This window comes from Triticum urartu, chromosome 2, assembly GCF_003073215.2.
Source record: "Triticum urartu cultivar G1812 chromosome 2, Tu2.1, whole genome shotgun sequence".
NCBI classification, from domain to species: Eukaryota; Viridiplantae; Streptophyta; class Magnoliopsida; order Poales; family Poaceae; genus Triticum; species Triticum urartu.
The window spans coordinates 95541008-95562847 of record NC_053023.1 but is presented as its reverse complement, the minus strand read 5'-3'; the positions used below and the strand labels follow the sequence as shown (position 1 = coordinate 95562847).

General features: G+C 44.2%; 2 protein-coding genes across 2 annotated transcripts; both read right to left on the bottom strand.

Moving 5' to 3' along the window:
• Positions 1–10100: 10100 nt before the first annotated feature.
• Positions 10101–12300, bottom strand: LOC125535252. Its single transcript, XM_048698299.1, has 2 exons — positions 10459–12300; positions 10101–10366 (listed from the first exon to the last, which is right to left on the bottom strand). Exons 1-2 carry the CDS (start codon positions 11483–11485, stop codon positions 10101–10103), a joined length of 1293 nt encoding a protein of 430 aa, XP_048554256.1. The 5' UTR covers positions 11486–12300.
• A 1171-nt stretch (positions 12301–13471) lies between these two features.
• Positions 13472–15386, bottom strand: LOC125536080 (putative polyol transporter 2). Its single transcript, XM_048699206.1, has 2 exons — positions 15085–15386; positions 13472–15000 (listed from the first exon to the last, which is right to left on the bottom strand). The coding sequence occupies exons 1-2, from the start codon at positions 15236–15238 to the stop codon at positions 13550–13552; spliced, it is 1605 nt and encodes a 534-aa protein (XP_048555163.1). The 5' UTR covers positions 15239–15386; the 3' UTR covers positions 13472–13549.
• Positions 15387–21840: the final 6454 nt, after the last annotated feature.

Sequence of the window (21840 nt, the reverse complement as noted above, 5' to 3'; positions counted from 1 at the left end):
TCGATTTGCTCCAAATGGCCTAGTGAATTGGCCCACAGTGCTAAGCCGCCGAAGACGAAGATCTGTCCGGGGAGGAAGGTCTCACCCTGGATTGCATCGCTATTGATGATCGTAGGAGCCATCAAGCCTAAGGGCGACGACACAGAGGAACTCTCAATCAAAGCACCAATGTCGGTGTCAAAACCGGCGGATCTCGGGTAGGGGGTCCCGAACTGTGCGTCTAGGCCGGATGGTAACAGGAGGCAAGGGACACGAAGTTTTACCCAGGTTCGGGCCCTCTTGATGGAGGTAAAACCCTACGTCCTGCTTGATTAATATTGATGATATGGGTAGTACAAGAGTATATCTACCACGAGATCGGAGAGGCTAAACCCTAGAAACTAGCCTATGGTATGATTGTTGTTCTGTATGTTGTCCTACAGACTAAAACCCTCTGGTTTATATAGACACCGGAGAGGGTTAGGGTTACACAAAGTCGGTTACAATGGTAGGAGATCTACATATCCGTATCGCCAAGCTTGCCTTCCACGCCAAGGAAAGTCCCTTCCGGACACGGGACGAAGTCTTCAATCTTGTATCTTCATAGTCCAGGAGTCCGGCCGAAGGTATAGTCCGGCTATCCGGACACCCCCTAATCCAGGACTCCCTCATTGCCCCTCTTGCCTCCCGACTCTATAACAGACCGACATCGAAGCGGGCGACAAGTGGGCCCATTTGATTTCACGGGCCGTTACCAGGCCGTTACTAAGGTCATGAAGGAAATATGCCCTAGAGGCAATAATAAAGTTATTATTTATTTCCTTATAATCATGATAAATGTTTATTATTCATGCTAGAATTGTATTAACCGGAAACATAATACATGTGTGAATACATAGACAAACAAAGTGTCACTAGTATGCCTCTACTTGACTAGCTCGTTAATCAAAGATGGTTATGTTTCCTGACCATGAACAATGAGTTGTTATTTGATTAACGAGGTCACATCATTAGTTGAATGATCTGATTGACATGACCCATTCCATTAGCTTAGCACCCGATCGTTTAGTATGTTGCTATTGCTTTCTTCATGACTTATACATGTTCCTATGACTATGAGATTATGCAACTCCCGTTTGCCGGAGGAACACTTTGGGTGCTACCAAATGTCACAACGTAACTGGGTGATTATAAAGGAGCATTACAGGTGTCTCCAAAGGTAGATGTTGGGTTGGCGTATTTCGAGATTAGGATTTGTCACTCCGATTGTCGGAGAGGTATCTCTGGGCCCTCTCGGTAATACACATCACATAAGCCTTGCAAGCATTACAACTAATACGTTAGTTGTGAGATGATGTATTACGAAACGAGTAAAGAGACTTGCCGGTAACGAGATTGAACTAGGTATTGGATACCGACGATCGTATCTCGGGCAAGTAACATACCGATGACAAAGGGAACAACGTATGTTGTTATGCGGTCTGACCGATAAAGATCTTCGTAGAATATGTAGGAGCCAATATGGGCATCTAGGTCCCGCTATTGGTTATTGACCGAAGACATGTCTCGGTCATGTCTACATTGTTCTCGAACCCGTAGGGTCCGCACGCTTAAGGTTACGATGACAGTTATATTATGGGTTTATGCATTTTGATGTACCGAAGGTTGTTCGGAGTCCCGGATGTGATCACGGACATGACGAGGAGTCTCGAAATGGTCGAGACGTAAATATTGATATATTGGAAGCCTATATGTGGATATCGGAAGTGTTCCGGGTGAAATCGGGATTTTACCGGAGTACCGGGAGGGTTACCGGAACCCCCCGGGAGCCATATGGGCCTTACATGGGCCTTAGTGGAAAGGAGAAAGGGGCAGCCCAAGGTGGCTGCGCACCTCCACCCTCCCCTAGTCCTATTAGGACTAGGGAAGGTGGCCGGCCCCCCTCTCTCTCTTTCTCCCCTTGGAATCCTAGTTGGAATAGGATTGGGGGGGGGGGAATCCTACTCCCGGAGGGAGTAGGACTCTCCTGGCGCACCCATTGTGGCCGGCCAGCCTTCCCCCCTTGGCTCCTTTATATACTGAGGTAGAGGCACCCTAGAACACACAAGTTGATCCACGTGATCTATTCCTTAGCCGTGTGTGGTGCCCCCTGCCACCATATTCCTCGATAATATTGTAGCGGAGTTTAGGCGAAGCCCTGCTGCTGTAGTTCATCAAGATCGTCACCATGCCGTCATGCTGACGGAACTCTTCCCTGACACTTTGCTGGATCGGAGTCCGGGGATCGTCATCGAGCTGAACGTGTGCTCGAACTCGGAGGTGCCGTAGTTTCGGTGCTTGATCGGTTGGATCGCAAAGACATATGACTACTTCCTCTACGTCGTGTCAGCGCTTCCGCAGTCGGTCTGCGTTGGGTACGTAGACAACACTCTCCCCTCTCATTGCTATGCATCACATGATCTTGCATGTGCGTAGGAATTTTTTTGAAATTACTACGAAACCCAACAGTGGCATCCGAGCCTAGGTTATTTATGTTGATGTTATATGCACGAGTAGAACACAAGTGAGTTGTGGACGATACAAGTCATACTGCCTACCAGCATGTCATACTTTGGTTCGGCGGTATTGTTGGACGAGACGACCCGGACCAACCTTACGCGTACGCTTACGCGGAGACCGGTTCCCTCGACGTGCTTTGCACATAGATGGCTTTGCGGGCGACTGTCTCTCCAACTTTAGTTGAACCAAGTATGGCTACGCCCGGTCCTTGAGAAGGTTAAAACGGAGTCTATTTGACAAACTATCGTTGTGGTTTTGATGCATAGGTGAGATTGGTTCTTGCTTAAAGCCCGTAGCAGCCACGTAAAACTTGCAACAACAAAGTAGAGGACGTCTAACTTGTTTTTGCAAGGCATGTTGTGATGTGATATGGTCAAGGCATGATGCTGAATTTTATTGTATGAGATGATCATGTTTTGTAACCGAGTTATCGGCAACTGGCAGGAGCCATATGGTTGTCGCTTTATTGTATGCAATGCAATCGCGATGTAATGCTTACTTTATTACTAAACGGTAGTGATAGTCGTGGAAGCATAAGATTGGCGAGACGACAACGATGCTACGATGGAGATCAAGGTGTCGCGCCGGTGACGATGGTGATCATGACGGTTCTTCGGAGATGGAGATCACAAGCACAAGATGATGATGGCCATATCATATCACTTAAATTGATTGCATGTGATGTTTATCCTTTTATGCATCTTATCTTGCTTTGATTGACGGTAGCATTATAAGATGATCTCTCACTAAATTATCAAGAAGTGTTCTCCCTGAGTATGCACCGTTGCCAAAGTTCGTCGTTCCCAGACACCACGTGATGATCGGGTGTGATAAGCTCTACGTCCATCTACAACGGGTGCAAGCTAGTTTTGCACAAGCAGAATACTTAGGTTAAACTTGACGAGCCTAGCTTATGCAGATATGGCCTCGGAACACGGAGACCGAAAGGTCGAGCGTGAATCATATAGTAGATATGATCAACATAAACGATGTTCACCATTGAAAACTACTCCATCTCACGTGATGATCGGTTATGGTTTAGTTGATTTGGATCACGTAATCACTTAGAAGATTAGAGGGATGTCTATCTAAGTGGGAGTTCTTAAGTAATATGATTAATTGAACTTAAATTTATCATGAACTTAGTACCTGATAGTATCTTGCTTGTTTATGTTGACTGTAGATAGATGGCTCGTGCTGTTGTTCCGTTGAATTTTAATGCGTTCCTTGAGAAAGCAAAGTTGAAAGATGATGGTAGCAATTACACGGACTGGGTCCGTAACTTGAGGATTATCCTCATTGCTGCTCAAAAGAATTACGTCCTGGAAGCACCGCTTGGTGCCAGGCCTGCTGCTGGAGCAACACCAGATGTTATGAACGTCTGGCAGAGCAAAGCAGATGACTACTCGATAGTTCAGTGTGCCATGCTCTACGGCTTAGAATCGGGACTTCAACGACGTTTTGAACGTCATGGAGCATATGAGATGTTCCAGGAGTTGAAGTTAATATTTCAAGCAAATGCCCGGATTGAGAGATATGAAGTCTCCAATAAGTTCTATAGCTGCAAGATGGAGGAGAACAGTTCTGTCAGTGAGCATATACTCAAAATGTCTGGGTATAATAATCACTTGATTCAATTGGGAGTTAATCTTCCGGATGATTGCGTCATTGACAGAATTCTCCAATCACTGCCACCAAGCTACAAGAGCTTCGTGATGAACTATAATATGCAAGGGATGAACAAGACTATTTCCCGAGCTCTTCGCAATGCTGAAAGCTACGGAGGTAGAAATCAAGAAGGATCATCAAGTGTTGATGGTATACAAGACCACTAGTTTCAAGACAAAGGGCAAAGGGAAGAAAAAGGGGAACTTCAAGAAGAACAGCAAGCAAGTTGCTGCTCAGGAGAAGAAACCCAAGTCTGGACCTAAGCCTGAAACTGAGTGCTTCTACTGCAAGCAGACTGGTCACTGGAAGCGGAACTGCCCCAAGTATTTGGCGGATAAGAAGGATGGCAAGGTGAACAAAGGTATATGTGATATACATGTTATTGATGTGTACCTTACTAGAGCTCGCAGTAGCACCTGGGTATTTGATACTGGTTCTGTTGCTAATCGAAACAGGGACTACGGAATAAGCGGGCACTGGCAAAGGACAAGGTGACGATGTGCGTGGGAAACGGTTCCAAAGTTGATGTGATCGCGGTCGGCACGCTACCTCTACATCTACCTTCGGGATTAATATTAGACCTAAATAATTGTTATTTGGTGCCAGCGTTGAGCATGAACATTATATCTGGATCTTGTTTAATGCGAGACGGTTATTCATTTAAATCAGAGAATAATGGTTGTTCTATTTATATGAGTAATATCTTTTATGGTCATGCACCCTTGAAGAGTGGTCTATTTTTATTGAATCTCGATAGTAGTAATACACATATTCATAATGTTGAAGCCAAAAGATGCAGAAGTTGATAATGATGTGCAACTTATTTGTGGCACTGTTGTTTAGGTCATATCGGTGTAAAGCGCATGAAGAAACTCCATACTGATGGACTTTTGGAACCACTTGATTATGAATCACTTGGTACTTGCGAACCGTGCCTCATGGGCAAGATGACTAAAACACCGTTCTCCGGTACTATGGAGAGAGCAACAGATTTGTTGGAAATCATACATACCGATGTATGTGGTCCGATGAATAGTGCTCGTGGCGGATATCGTTATTTTCTCACCTTCACAGATGATTTGAAGCAGATATGGGTATATCTACTTAATGAAACATAAGTCTGAAACATTTGAAAAGTTCAAAGAATTTCAGAGTGAAGTTGAAAATCATCGTAACAAGAAAATAAAGTTTCTACGATCTGATCGTGGAGGAGAATATTTGAGTTACGAGTTTGGTTACATTTGAAACAATGCGGAATAGTTTCGCAACTCACGCCACCCGGAACACCACAGCGTAATGGTGTGTCCGAACGTCGTAATCGTACTTTACTAGATATGGTGCGATCTATGATGTCTCTTACTGATTTACCGCTATCGTTTTGGGGTTATGCTTTAGAGACGACCGCATTCACGTTAAATAGGGCACCATCAAAATCCGTTGAGACGACGCCTTATGAACTGTGGTTTGGCAAGAAACCAAAGTTGTCGTTTCTTAAAGTTTGGGGCTGCGATGCTTATGTGAAAAAGCTTCAACCTGATAAGCTCGAACCCAAATCGGAGAAATGTGTCTTCATAGGATACCCAAAGGATACTGTTGGGTACACCTTCTATCACAGATCCGAAGGCAAGACATCGTTGCTAAGAATGGATCCTTTCTAGAGAAGGAGTTTCTCTCGAAAGAAGTGAGTGGGAGGAAAGTAGAACTTGATGAGGTAACTGTACCTGCTCCCTTATTGGAAAGTAGTACATCACAGAAAACTGTTTCAGTGACACCTACACCAGTTAGTGAGGAAGCCAATGATAATGATCATGAAACTTCAGATCAAGATACTACTGAACCTCGTAGATCAACCAGAGTAAGATCCGCACCAGAGTGGTACGGTAATCCTGTTCTGCAAGTCATGCTACTAGATCATGATGAACCTACGAACTATGAAGAAGCGATGGTGAGCCCAGATTCTGCAAAATGGCTAGCAGCCATGAAATCTGAGATGGGATCCATGTATGAGAACAAAGTGTGGACTTTGGTTGACTTGCCCGTTGATCGGCAAGCAATTGAGAATAAATGGATCTTCAAGAAGAAGACTGACGCTGACGGTAATGTTACTGTCTATAAAGCTCGACTTGTTGCGAAAGGTTTTCGACAAGTTCAATGGGATTGACTACGATGAGACCTCTCACCCGTATAGCGATGCTTAAGTCTTGTCGAATCATGTTTAGCAATTGCCGCATTTTATGATTATGAAATTTGGCAGAAGGATGTCAAAACTGCATTCCTGGAATGGATTTCTGGAAGAAGAGTTGTATATGATGCAACCAGAAGGTTTTGTCGATCAAAGGGAGCTAACAAAGTGTGCAAGCTCCAGCGACTCATTTTATGGACTGGTGCAAGCCTCTCGGAGAGTTGGAATAAACGCTTTGATAGTGTGATCAAAGCATTTGGTTTTATACAGACTTTCGGAGAAGCCTGTATTTACAAGAAAGTGAGTGGGAGCTCTGTAGCATTTCTGATATTATATGTGGATGACATATTATTGATTGGAAATGATATAGAATTTCTGGATAGCATAAAGGGATACTTGAATAAGAGTTTTTCAATGAAAGAACCTCGGTGAAGCTGCTTACATATTGGGCATTAAGGGCATTAAGATCTATAGAGATAGATCAAGACGCTTAATTGGACTTTCACAAAGCACGTACCTTGACAAAATTTTGAAGAAGTTCAAAATGGATCAAGCAAAGAAAGGGCTCTTGCCTGTGTTACAAGGTGTGAAATTGAGTAAGACTCAATGTCCGACCACCGCAGAAGATAAAGAGAAAATGAAAGATGTTCCCTATGCTTCAGCCATAGGCTCTATCATGTATGCAATGCTGTGTACCAGACCTGATGTGTGCCTTGCTATAAGTCTAGCAGGGAGGTACCAAAGTAATCCAGGAGTGGATCACTGGACAGCGGTCAAGAACATCCTGAAATACCTGAAAAGGACTAAGGATATGTTTCTCATATATGGAGGTGACAAAGAGCTCATCGTAAAAGGTTACGTTGATGCAAGCTTTGACACTGATCCGGACGATTCTAAATCGCAAACCGGATACGTGTTTACATTAAACGGTGGAGCTGTCAGTTGGTGCAGTTCTAAACAAAGCGTCGTAGCGGGATCTACATGTGAAGCGGAGTACATAGCTGCTTCGGAAGCAGCAAATGAAGGAGTCTGGATGAAGGAGTTCATATCCGATCTAGGTGTCATACCTAGTGCATCGGGTCCAATGAAAATCTTTTGTGACAATACTGGTGCAATTGCCTTGCAAAGGAATCCAGATTTCACAAAAGGACCAAGCACATCAAGAGACGCTTCAACTCCATCCGGGATCAAGTTCCAGGTGGGAGACATAGAGATTTGCAAGATACATACGGATCTGAATGTTGCAGACCCGTTGACTAAGCCTCTTCCACGAGCAAAACATGATCAGCACCAAGGCTCCATGGGTGTTAGAATCATTACTGTGTAATCTAGATTATTGACTCTAGTGCAAGTGGGAGACTGAAGGAAATATGCCCTAGAGGCAATAATAAAGTTATTATTTATTTCCTTATATCATGATAAATGTTTATTATTCATGCTAGAATTGTATTTAACCGGAAACAAATACATGTGTGAATACATAGACAAAACAAGAGTGTCACTAGTATGCCTCTACTTGACTAGCTCAGTTAATCAAAGATGGTTATGTTTCCTAATCATAGACAAAGTAGTTGTTATTTGATTAATGGGATCACATCATTAGTTGAATAATCTGATTGACATGACCCATTCCATTAGCTTAGCACCCGATCATTTAGTATGTTGTTATTGCTTTCTTCATGACTTATACATGTTCCTATGACTATGAGATTATGCAACTCCCGTTTGCCGGAGGAACACTTTGGGTGCTACCAAACGTCACAACGTAACTGGGTGATTATAAAGGAGCATTACAGGTGTCTCCAAAGGTAGATGTTGGGTTGGCGTATTTCGAGATTAGGATTTGTCACTCCGATTGTCGGAGAGGTATCTCTGGGCCCTCTCGGTAATACACATCACATAAGCCTTGCAAGCATTACAACTAATATGATTAGTTGTGAGATGATGTATTACGGAACGAGTAAAAAGACTTGCCGGTAACGAGATTGAACTAGGTATTGAGATACCGACGATCGAATCTCAGGCAAGTAACATACCGATGACAAAGGGAACAACGTATGTTGTTATGCGGTCTGACCGATAAAGATCTTCGTAGAATATGTAGGAGCCAATATGGGCATCCAGGTCCCGCTATTGGTTATTGACCGGAGACGTGTCTCGGTCATGTCTACATTGTTCTCGAACCCGTAGGGTCCGCACGCTTAAGGTTACGATGACAGTTACATTATGAGTTTATGCATTTTGATGTACCGAAGGTTGTTCAGAGTCCCGGATGTGATCACAGACATGACGAGGAGTCTCGAAATGGTAGAGACATAAAGATTGATATATTGGAAGCCTATGTTTGGATATCGGAAGTGTTCCGGGTGAAATCGGGATTTTACCGGAGTACCGGGAGGGTTACCGGAACCCCCCGGGAGCTAAGAGGCCATAGTGGGCCTGGTGGAAAAGAGAAGGGGCTGCCCTAGATGGGCTGCGCACCTCCCCCTTCCCCTAGTCCTATTAGGACTACGAGAGGTGGCCGGCCCCCTCCTCCTCTTTTCCCCCTCCGCGAATCCTATTCCAACTAGGATTGGGGGGGGGGGGAATCCTACTCCCAGAGGGAGTAGGACTCTCCTGCGCCCCCCCTTGGCCGGCCAGCCTCCCCCTCTACTCCTTTATATACGGAGGCAGGGGCACCCTCTAGACACACAAGTTGATCCACGTGATCTATTCCTTAGCCGTGTGCGGTGCCCCCTGCCACCATATTCCTCGATAATACTATAGCGGAGTTTAGGCGAAGCCCTGCTGCTGTAGTACATCAAGATCGTCACCACGCCGTCGTGCTGACGGAACTCTTCCCCGACACTTTGCTGGATCGGAGTCCGGGGATCGTCATCGAGCTGAACGTGTGCTCGAACTCGGAGGTGCCGTAGTTTCGGTGCTTGATCGGTTGGATCGTGAAGACGTACGACTACTTCCTCTACGTCGTGTCATCGCTTCCGCAGTCGGTCTGCGTTGGGTACGTAGACAACACTCTCCCCCTCGTTGCTATGCATCACATGATCTTGCGTGTGGTAGGAAAATTTTTTGAAAATTACTTACGAAACCCAAACACCACACTATGTGCTTGCGAATTGCAAGGTTAACAACATGGGGTTTCGCCTGGCACCCACTTAACTATGGCACAAGTCCACACCAGCTTGTAATTTTGCTTATGCCCAATATTCGGCCCTCCTTCTTCAACCTCTAGCTAATCTCAGCTTCATGGGGTGTTATGTCCCATCTAGCATTCTTTCCACTCTCCCTATTCCTATGCCACCTCATCATCTGCTTATCCTTTATTCCATCACACATTGTCCTAATTGATTTGTTCCTAACATCTAGGACATACTTGTTGAACACCTCAGACAAATTGTTAACTACAAGGTCAGTCTTGCTGTTTATGTCAAATGCATGCCTTGCCCATGTTTTCTTGGGTATTTGACAAAGCCACTCCCAAGCTTGCTCACATTCAGCTCTAAGGTCATTCATTGCAATGTTAAATTTGTGTTCACTATATGCATAGGCAACATTATCCATATACTTTTTCAGATCTTCCCCCCTAAACCCAGCATTTTGGAAGTTTGCATAGATATGCCTAAGGCAGAACCTTTGGTTGCACTTAGGAAAGACAACATTCACTGCATTTAGTAGGCCCTGGGACACATAATTAAACTAGCTAAGCTACTATCTAGCACAAAACAACCATATAGAAACAAGGACATAAGATAAAAGCACATACCTTTTGTCTAGCTGACATTATTGTATATGGACCAAACTGTCGCTCTTCTCCTCCTAGGCAGATTTTAAGTTGGTGTAGAGACCAACACCAGTTAGGTGTGTCCTCTTGCCCAACAATACCAAATGCTAGTGGGTATATGTTGTTGTTGCCATCTCTACCAGTGGCAGCAAGTAATTGAGCACCAGTAGTTAACTTAATGAAGCACCCATCAACACCTGAATGAGCAAGCAAATTCAATATTTAAAACATTCAAATGCATTTCAAGATGAAACAATATGTAACTAATGCACAAGGTGAACAAACTAACCAATGAATGGTCTGCTCCCCTTGAGAGAAACCCCTCCCTTGCTCCATTGATGCAATAGAACATAGCATGGAATCTTGGACCTGGATGGGGGATTTTTTTCAGTGGATGTTGGAGTTACAGTAGTGACTACTACTCTACTCCCAGGGTTTGTATCCATCACCGTGTGAGCATAGTCTTTCAACCTAGGGTATTGCTTCTTGTGGTCTCCTAGCACAACATCAATAGCTAGGTTCTTTGCCCTATATGCCATTGACTTGGGCACATCCACACCATACTTCTCCATGCAGGCATCAATCAAAGTCTGAATGACAGTTGTTAGATCAGATCTGAACAATGACTCATACTTCTGTGCAAGCCACTTGGCACTTACCCTTGTTGTCTTTGTACTAATAGGGCAAGTGCGCTTAATTCTCATCTTCTTAATTACAAAAGTAGTTTCACCTTTTATAACTGGTGCCACCATAAAGAAGTTGCAATGTTTTTGGTTGCATTGTACAATTATTCTTTGATCTGAGTTCCTATGATATTTCAAGTTTCTGCCTTGAGTGATGTGTAAGTTCAACAAAGCCTCTCTGAATTGATGTTGATCCTTGAAACACATCTTTAGACATAATTGCTCATGTGGTGCTTCCATTTTCTCATTGTACCATTTTCTAGGAGGCCTCTGCTTTGCCCTGCTCTTCCTTTTCTTTGGCAGCATAAATGACAATGGCTCATAACCATCATCATCAGCCTCCTTCAACAATCCTTTCTCTTCTTCGTCAGATGAAGGTTTGAAATCAGGTTCCTCCTCTTGAACTACACTTGAATGTGTCCTTGTTGTAGGCCCTTTCCTAACTGGAAGCTTCTGTTTCTTCTTCTTCTTCTTCTTCTTCTTCTTCTTCTTCTTCTTCTTCTTCTCTTCATGTGCAATTACAGTTTCTTCATCCTGTGAAACAACTATCACCTTCATCCATTTGAAAAGGTTCCTCAACCTCTGTGTCACCCTCATAATGCACCACTTCTTCCTCCTCAGATTCTTCATCATCTGTTTCTTCCTCTTCTATTTCATCATACTCTCTCTATTTCTTTCCCTCATCCATCTCTATGTCATCAGCATCACCCATATAAAAAGGGTTTACATCACTGTCATCTTCACCTTCACAAACCACCACTGCCATCATATCCCTCTTCTTCTTCTATTTCCAAAACAACTTTCAGTTTTCCTCTTACATTCTTGCTCTCTTGTGTGCAAACACCAGTACCATGAGCTACACTGCAGCTACTACTCTGACTTTCAAAGGCAACTCCTTCTTCATCAACAACATAGATGGGTGGCTCACTGAGATCATATAACACATGCTCTTCATACACAACAATGGATAATTCTTACCTCTCAAACTGGCTGCAAGGAGGTGGACATGCCCTCGCTAGCAAATTTAGAACCTTACACTCCTCAACCTGCCTCTTTACTAGTTGCAACTCAGCATTACTCTCTACCATCTCCAATCCTTTCTCCCCTAAATCTGGATTCTCAATGTGAAACAGCAGATCATATTCACTAAATCATTGGGTTTCCATCACTGCAATCATATTCAGGTATGTTACATCTGAACCGCAGAGCTTCGGCTCAAACATTTCTGAAGCATCAAAATGGAACCTAACAGCCAAAATGTCATCATACAAACTGCAAAATGAAATAACAGACAAAATTGGTTAATAAACAATTTTACTTAACAGATAGGCTAACATATAAACAAACCTTTGTTTAAGTTAACATATAAACAAAGCTTTGTTTAAGTTAACATATAAACAAAGCTTTTATTTACCCTTACAATATGAATAAACTAAACAATTGCTACAAAATCAAACAATGTAAACAACTATCTCAATGCAACCCTAATTACAGAGATGGTACTTAACTCACATCAAACTGATGTTTTGTATTTTCAGATAAGTAAGTTAACAGGAATTGTCCCTAATGGTGCTCTGCTCTAGTTAGGACTCATTTAATCCACTATGCTTCTCTGCTCTGCTCTGCTCTAGCTAGGTAACACCTAATGCTGCTATGACAATTTGGACTAAGAAATAACAATGTAATCCACTAATGCTGCTTTGCTCTGCTCCAGTTAGGTAACACATAATGGTGCTCTGCTCTAGTTAGGACTCATGTAATCCACTATACTTCTCTGCTCTAGCTAGGACTAGCAATTAGAGCGCTAAACATGTAGGCAGTAAACCCTAACACTAATCCCCAATTTTAGTGAGCAAGAATGGAACAGTGGAGCACTTATAGAACACCACCGAAGCCATGAGTCCAGTGATGGGCGGTGCTAGGGTTGGCCACCCAAATTCGCGCCAATCCCAGCCTCTGCTCCATCGACAACGCCGGCTCTGCAAAATCTTCGTCCTCGCTACTGTACTCCGAGCTGGAGTAGCCGCCACTGCCATCGAGGCCTAAGCAGGGGAGGTCGCCGCCGCTCGCATCGCCCCGGCCCTCGCCCAGGCCATCGCCGAGGCCATCGTCAGGGAGGGCACACAGCCGGCGGGGGAGAGGAGGGCACGAGGGAGGAGCACGCGGGTGGAGGTGACAGCGCCTAAGCACTTCTATCCATGGCTACGCGCGTGGTGTGTGGCGGCGGCGGGGCGGGCGGGGAGGCAGCCGCCGGCGAGGGTGCGAGGAGAAGAGGGCAGAGCGGGGTCGGGGTCTGGCTCGATCGCACCAGCGCGCCCCCTAAACGGTGGGACCCGGCCTCATCCGAGTCAGCGCGCGGGCACGCTCTCACTGGCCAGCGTGGCGCCTGACGGGCGGGCCCGACCGGTCAGATTCCCTGTCAATACGTATAAAACACACTTTTAGTCTTTTTTGCAAGGGCTCACCCCAATCTTGGTACTGACACGTAAAAATTAGCAATCTTGGTATCAATCTGTTTCCAATACCCCAATTGTGATACTTCTGTGCAATTTACTTGGCTAGAAGCAACTCTCAGTCAAGTAGTCAAGTGGCGCAACATGTAAAGAAAAAGAAAAAAAGTTAAAAAGAAATTTTTCATAGATCTCAATGCATGATCTTATAAATAGCATCGTGAGATTTAGCAATCCCATTATGTGATTAATCAACTCTGGGTCCAGGCGAGGCGCCCAAGAGTCTGGCCCAGCAGCTCGCGTCCTGTGTCGCGGGGGCAGCATCTTCTGCCTCCGCGCCCGTGTCGGTCACGCCGAACAGACTGCCCATCTCCTCCAGCGTCCGGCCGCGCGTCTCCGGGAGGCAGGTGAAGAAGAACACCCACGCGAGCACGGCGATGCCGGCGTAGAGGAAGAAGGTGCCGCCCAGCGTGATGGCGCTGGACAGCGAGAGGAAGGTCATGGACATGGCGCCGCTGACCAAGCGGTTGCCGGCCTCCCCGACAGCGAAGCCCAGCGCGCGCACCCGCAGCGGCAAGATCTCCGTGGTGTACACACCCAACACGGGCCCGAGGCCGATGGAGAAGAATGACACGTAGACCAGGACGGACGCCACGCACAGGACGACCGCCCACGGGATCCTCGCGTCCGGGTTCTGGTCCACCACGGTGAGGCCCGTCGCGAGGCCGACGAGCGAGACTATTATGCCGCCAGTGCTGCATAGCAGCAGCGGCCTCCGGCCGACACGGTCGAGGAGGAACATGGCGACCAAGATGACGAGCGTCTTGACGACGCCCATGGCGCAGGTCGCGGCCAGCAGTTGGTGGTCGCCGGTGAGACCAGCGCTCTCGAACACGCGCGGGCTGTAGAGCACGACGGAGTCGGAGCCCGTCAACTGCTGGAACAAGAAGACGCCGAGCGCCGCGACCAGTATTCGCCGCATGGAAGGAGTCGGCGACAGGATGAGCTCTCTCCACACCTGCTTCTCCTCGCCGCCTCTCTTCCTGGGCACGACGACCACGTCGCCGTCGAGGTCGTCTGGAATGCCGGCGGCGGTCTTTATGTCAGCGAGGCGCTCCTCGGCCTCCTCCGGCGTGTCGGTGATCTTCTCCAGCACGACCCTCGCGTCCGCGAGGCGGCCTTTCATGACGAGCCACCGGGGAGACTCCGGCATGCCGGACACCAAGACGGCGAGCAGGACGGACGGCACCGCGCCGATGCCGAGCATGAAGCGCCAGCCAAGGTGGAGCGGCAGGCGAGCGAAGGCGTAGTTAGAGATGTAGCCGAGGAGGATGCCGATGTTGATGAAGACCTCCGTGAAGGACACAAGGAAGCCGCGCGCCGACGCCGGGGCGATCTCAGCTGTGTACACGGGCGCTATCACGATGGCGTAGCCCACGCCGATGCCGGCCACGAAGCGACCGAGCATGAGCATGGTGTAGCCGCTTGCGAAGCCCATGAGCAAGGCACCAGCAAAGAAGAAGAAGGCGGCAAAGATAGCCGTGAAGCGGCGGCCGATCCAGTCGGACGTCCTGCCGGCGGCTAATGTGCCGATGATGGAGTAGATGCTCAGGATGCCCATCAGGATCTCCACCTGCACGTCCGTGATCTCGAGGTCCTTCTGGATATACAGCGACGCCCCGCTCATCACACCGGTGTCTATGGCGGCCACGAAATAAACACTTCATATAGCCAAACGCGAGACAGAATCAGGCGTGGAGGTGATAATGTCAACATGTGTACCGTAGCCGAGGACGATGGAGGCCATGGAGGCGACGACGGCGCAGGTGGAGGCATACTTGATGTTGCTCTTCTTCTTTTTGGGTGCTACTGCCTCTAGGAGCCCGGCTGAAGCCATCTTCTCTGCTCTGTCCTCACAGAGGGATGCCACTACCATGGTCTACTGATTGGTGATGTTTGGATCCTAATTAAGCATGAGGGATGGTGGAGTCTTATCGAACAAGTGCTTGAAATGATGGATGGCTGAGCACGTTTACCATGCTTCTGCGTGCAAGCAAGTTCATACATCCTGACCTTGTTTGATTTCCATGACATCGCCAGGACCTTTTTATACTACATTTAATCGAGGATTAACGCGTCTTTTGGGATGCGCAGCCATCCTATTGACCATTTGATCAACCAACTTTGATTATTGTTATTTTTCAAATAGGAACATTTTTTATTGTTTCAGCACATGGCCACCGCTGGCAGCGTAAGCTTTGTCAGTTAGTGCATTGGGCAAATGATGGTACCAACCTGCACCTGCTGCAACAAATATTCTATTACTATCTCTGATGGCATTATATGCTGAGCCCACCCACCTTCCCGGTGAAACACGTTAACTTTGAGTACTCCTGCCGGTGGTCTTTGCCAAAGAGGGCTACAGTTCTATATCGTACTGTAAAACTTGTCTAGGAAATTACACAAATACACTAATTTTTTGAGGCAGAGGTAGTCCAAAATCAGAACTCTAAGCGATTTTGAAAACCACAACTCTTTTTGTTTTCAGTATTCTTGTACTTCCTCCTTTTCTGGTCTGCGTATACAATTTGATCAAAGTCAAACATTGTCAACTTTGACTAAGCTTAAAAAAAATATCAACATTAACAATATTATGAAACTAATATTACTAGATGCATCATGAAACTAGTTTTTAAACCATATAGTTTTGATATTGTAGATGCAGACTTTTTTCTACAAAATTAGTTAAATTTTACAAAGTTTGACTTTGATTAAATTTTATATGCAAACTAACAAGAAATAGAGGCAGTTACTCATAATCAGGCATTACAATCACTCACGGTGATACTCAAGACATCCTCTCGACAAGAACCAAGGCAAACCGCAGTGCGACTGTGCAATCTACCAAAGCTTGCCAGAATCAAGCCAAAGCACGGTCCTTTGGACTACCACTATTCTGACTACGTCTAATGTGAATAATAGAAGAACCGCGTTCCTTCATACTTTTCAGAATCTCTCTAACAAGAAAATCATTCCTTGATTAATATCCGTGCTGACAATAATCAATACTTCCTCCAAGCAATCAGATCCAACATCGACCAGGATGTTACTTCATTGCAAAGCCAAAGCAAAACCCTCCAGACTCGCTAGCAATTCGACCTCTAGTGCATCGGCACATGCGTGTGCATGCAACAACAAAAAATGACAATTCGGTCATGATCTCGCACGACCATCCTAGATCCACCAATTCCAACCAAAAATGCCCCACTAGTATTAAGTTTAACTCGATCCACACTAGGTAGTTTCCAGCTGCTCGCCTGAGCAGAGGCCGTATGACGGAGTCGAATCCGGCATATGTTGGGTAGGGAGGTCCCGAGCTAGTAGCCTTGGCACGATGGTAACAAAGACAGGTGATTTTACCCAAGTTCGGCCTCTCTTGAAAAGATAACACTCTACGTCCTGCTTTGATTCTATTGATTGAGGGGGTATAGAGTTGATACGTCTCCAACGTATCTACTTTTCCAAACACTTTTGCCTTTATTTTGGATTCTAATTTGCATGATTTGAATGGAAACTAACCCGGACTGACATTGTTTTCAGCAAGAATTGTCATGGTGTTATTTTTGTGCAGAAATAAAAGTTCTTGGAATGACCTGAAAATCAACGAAGATTTATTTGGAATATATAAAAAATACTGGCGAAAGATCAAGGCCAGGGGGCCCACACCCTGTCCACGAGGGTGGGGGCGCGCCTACCCCCTAGGCGCGCCCCCTGCCTCGTGGGTCCCTGGTGCTCCTCCGACCACAACTCCAACTCTATATATTTGTGTTCGGGAGAAAAAAATCAAAGGAGAAGGATTCATCATGTTTTACGATACGGATCCGCTGCCAAGCCCTAATCTCTCTCGGGAGGGCTGATCTGGAGTCCGTTCGGGGCTCCGGAGAGGGGAATCCGTCGCCATCGTCATTCATCAACCTTCCTCCATCACCAATTTTCATGATGCTCACCGTCGTGCGTGAGTAATTTCATCGTAGGCTTGCTGGACGGTGATGTGTTGGATGAGATTTATCATGTAATTGAGTTAGTTTGTTAGGGTTTGATTCCCTAGTAATCCATTATGTTCTGAGATTGATATTGCTATGACTTTGCTATGCTTAATGCTTGTCACTAGGGCCGAGTGCCATGATTTCAGATATGAACCTATTATGTTCGTGAATATATGCGAGTTCTTGATCCTATCTTGGAAGTCTATAATCACCTATTATGTGTTATGATCCATTAACCCCGAAGGTGGACAATAATCGGGATACTTACCGGTGATGACCGTAGTTTGACGAGTTCATGTATTCACTAAGTGTTAATGCTTTGGTCCGGTACTCTATTAAAAGGAGGCCTTAATATCCCTTAGTTTCCAATAGGACCCCGCTGCCACGGGAGGGTAGGACAAAAGATATTATGCAAGTTCTTTTTCATAAGCACGTATGACTATATTCGGAATACATGCCTACATTACATTGATGAACTGGAGCTAGTTCTGCGTCACCCTATGTTATAACCGTTGCATGAGGAATCACATCCGACATAATTATCCATCACTGGTCCATTGCCTACGAGCTTTTCATATATTGATCTTCGCTTATTTACTGTTCCGTTGCTACTGTTACAATCACTATAAAACCAAAAATATTACTTTTGCTACCGTTACGATTACTATCATATTACTTTGCTACTAAAATACCTTGCTGCAGATATTAAGTTTCCAGGTGTGGTTGAATTGACAACTCAACTGCTAATACTTGAGAATATTCTTTGGCTCCCCTTGTGTCGAATCAATAAATTTGGGTTGAATACTCTACCCTCAAAAACTGTTGCGATCCCCTATACTTGTGGGTTATCAAGACTATTTTCTAGCGCCGTTGCCGGGGAGCATAGCTCTATTCTTTGAGTCACTTGGGATTTATATCTGCTGATCACTATGAAGAACTTAAAAGATCAAAGAACCAAGATTTTTCCCTCAACTACGAGGGAAGGTAAGGAACTGCCATCTAGCTCTGCACTTGATTCACCTTCTGTTTTGAGTAAACTTGCGACACCTACACCTGCTTTTCATTCTGATATGTCGCATGTTATTGATGATGCCACTTCTGCTTTGCATGATACTTATGATGAAACTACTTCTATGCTTGATAATACTGTCCCACTAGGTGAATTTCTTGATGAACAACTTGCTAGGGCTAGAGAGAATGAAATTATTGAAACTGATAATATTGATGAAAGTGATGATGAAGATTCTCCCCCTAGATATGAATTGCCTGTTGTGCCTGAGGGTTATGTTATGGATGAAGAAACTGCTAAAGACTTTCTTGCTTGCAATGATAGATCTGATCTTAAGAAATTATTAGCTAAGCTTAAAGAAAAGTGTTTGAATGCTAGAATGAAATATGACCCTGCTTTTGCTACTTCACCTATCTTTATTACTGACAAAGATTATGATTTCTCTGTCGATCCTGAGTTAATTACTTTGGTTGAATCTGATCCTTTTTATGGCTATGAATCTGAAACTGTTGTGGCACATCTTACTAAATTAAATGATATAGCCACCCTGTTTACTCATGATGAGGAAACTCGCTATTACTTTATCCTTAAGTTGTTTCCGTTCTCATTAAAGGGTGATGCTAAACATGGTTTAATTCTCTTGATCCCAGTTGTGTGCGTAGTCCCCAGGATATGATTTATTACTTCTCTACTAAATATTTCCCCGCTCATAAAAAACAAGCTGCCTTAAGGGAAATATATAATTTCGTGCAAATTGAAGAAGAGAGTCTCCCACAAGCTTGGGGAAGGCTTCTCCAATTACTTAATGCTTTGCCTGATCATCCTCTCAAGAAAAATGAAATACTTGATATCTTTTATAATAGACTAACCGATGCTTTCAGAGACCACCTGGATAGTTGTGCTGGTTGTGTTTTCAGGGAAAGAACTGTTGATCAAGCTGAATTGCTATTGAATAATATGTTGAGTAATGAAAATGGACACTTCCTGAACCAACTCCTAAGCCAACTCCAAAGAAAAGGGGTATTCTATTTCTTAGCCCCGAAGATATGCAAGAGGCAAAGAAATCTATGAAAGAAAAAGGTATTAAAGCTGAAGATGTTAAGAATTTACCACCTATTGAAGAGATACATGGTCTTGATAACCCGACACAGGTAGTAAAGGTAAATTCTCTCTATAGATTTGATGAAGGTGATATTCCTCGTTATAAGTCTGCTAGCCAATGCTTAGATGAGTTTGATAATTTTATTGTTAAACAAGAAAACTTCAATGCTTATGTTGGTAGACAATTGAAACGCAATGCTGATATGCTTGAACACTTGAGTGATGATATGTCTAGAGTTAAAAGTGAGCTTAAAATTATTAGTAAAAATGCTTCTATGGTTCCCACTCAAGTAGAACAAGTACTTAAAGCTCATAATGATTTGCTCAATGAATTAAATAATAAGAAAAATGATAATGATGTTAGAGTTATGACCAGAGGGGGTAAAATGACTCAGGAACCTTTGTATCCTGAGGGCCACCCTAAGAGAATTGAGCAAGATTCTCAGAGAACTAATATTGATGCACCTAGTTCTTCTAAGGAGAAGAAGAAAAATGATAGGACTTTGCATGCTTCTAGTGAACCTGTTGTTGACACACCTAAGAATCCCAATGATATTTCTATTTCTGATGCTGAAACACAATCTGGTAATGAACATGAACCTAGTGATAATGTTAATGATGATGTTCATGTTGATGCTCAACCTAGCAATGATAATGATGTAGAGATTGAACCTGCTGTTGATCTTGATAACCCACAATCAAAGTATCAACGTTATGATAAGAGAGACTTCGTTGCTAGGAAGCACGGTAAGGAAAGAGAACCATGGGTTCAGAAACCCATGCCTTTTCCTTCCAAACCATCCAAGAAAAAGGATGATGAGGATTTTGAGCGCTTTGCTGAAATGATTAGACCTATCTTTTTGTGTATGCGTTTGACTGATATGCTTAAAATGAATCATTATGCTAAGTATATGAAGGATATTGTTACTAATAAAAGAAAGATACCGGAAGCTGAAATTTCCACCATGCTTGCTAATTACACTTTTAAGGGTCGAATACCAAAGAAACTTGGAGATCCAGGAGTACCAACTATACCATGCTCCATTAAGAGAAACTATGTTGAAACTGCTTTATGTGATCTTGGAGCTGGTGTTAGTGTTATGCCTCTCTTTTTATATCATAACTAGAATTGAATAAGTTGACACCTACTAAAATATCTTTGCAAATGGCTGATAAATCAATTGCTATACCTGTCAGTATTTGTGAGGATGTGCCTGTTGTGGTTGCAAACGTTACTATTTTAACGGACTTCGTTATTCTTGATAATCCCGAGGACGATAGTATGTCGATTATCCTTGGTAGACCCTTTTTGAATACTGCAGGGGCTGTTGTTGATTGCAACAAAGGCAATGTCACTTTTCATGTTAATGGTAATGAGCATACAGTACACTTTCCGAGGAAACAACCTCAAGTCCATAGTATCAATTCTATTGGAAAATTTTCAACGATTATTATTGGAGGTTTTGAATTTCCTCTTCCTACTGTCAAGAAGAAATATGACATTCTTATTGTTGGGGACATGCATATCCCTGTTGAGGTACCTAGTGTTATTCAAAATTTCTCCGGTTTCATGCGATTCGGAATGAGTTTGTTAACAAGACTTGATCAACCTTGTTAGTGGATTCCTTTTGATGAGCATGAGATGGATGAAGTTAGAAAGCACAACCTTCTGTACCCTTCTTTTTTACTTTCTGTTATTTATATTAAATAAAGCGAAAATGGTATTTTCTATCTATTTTCTGAATTATCCTTGCAATAAAAAATACCCCAAAAATAAAAGTTCTCCAAATGCCCTGAAAATGAAATATGACTTTTCCAGAATATTTAAGATTTTTTGGCACTAAGAACACATCAGGGGGACCCACCGTGTGCCCACGAGGGTGGAGGGCGCGCCCCCTGCCTTGTGGACCCCAGGTGGGTCCCCTCCACTTATTCTTGCACCCACACACTTCGTATTCCTCTAGAAAAAATTATCCACCATCTCAAACCCGAGTTCTAGCTCATCTTGCTGCCATTTTCGATCTCCTTGCTCAAAGCTCCATTCACAAAACTGCTTTGGGGGATTGTTCTTCGGTATGTGACTCCTCCAATGGTCCGATTAGTTTTTGTTCTAGTGCTTTATTTATTGCAAAATTTTGTTGCTTAGGTGACCCTGTTCTTGAACTTGCATGTCAAATTTATGTGGTCAAAAGTAGTTTTAATGCATGATATAGCCTCTATACACTTGTAGGAGTAGTTGCTATCAATTTTGTTGAGTTTGGTTCACTTTTATTTTGAGTCACTAAAAATTACAGAAATTTTTTAGAGGAAGAAATATGTTTAGGAAAATGTACCAAGGTAGTTCCTCAAGGAAGCAAGGCCCAAGGCCCGCAATACGCGAGC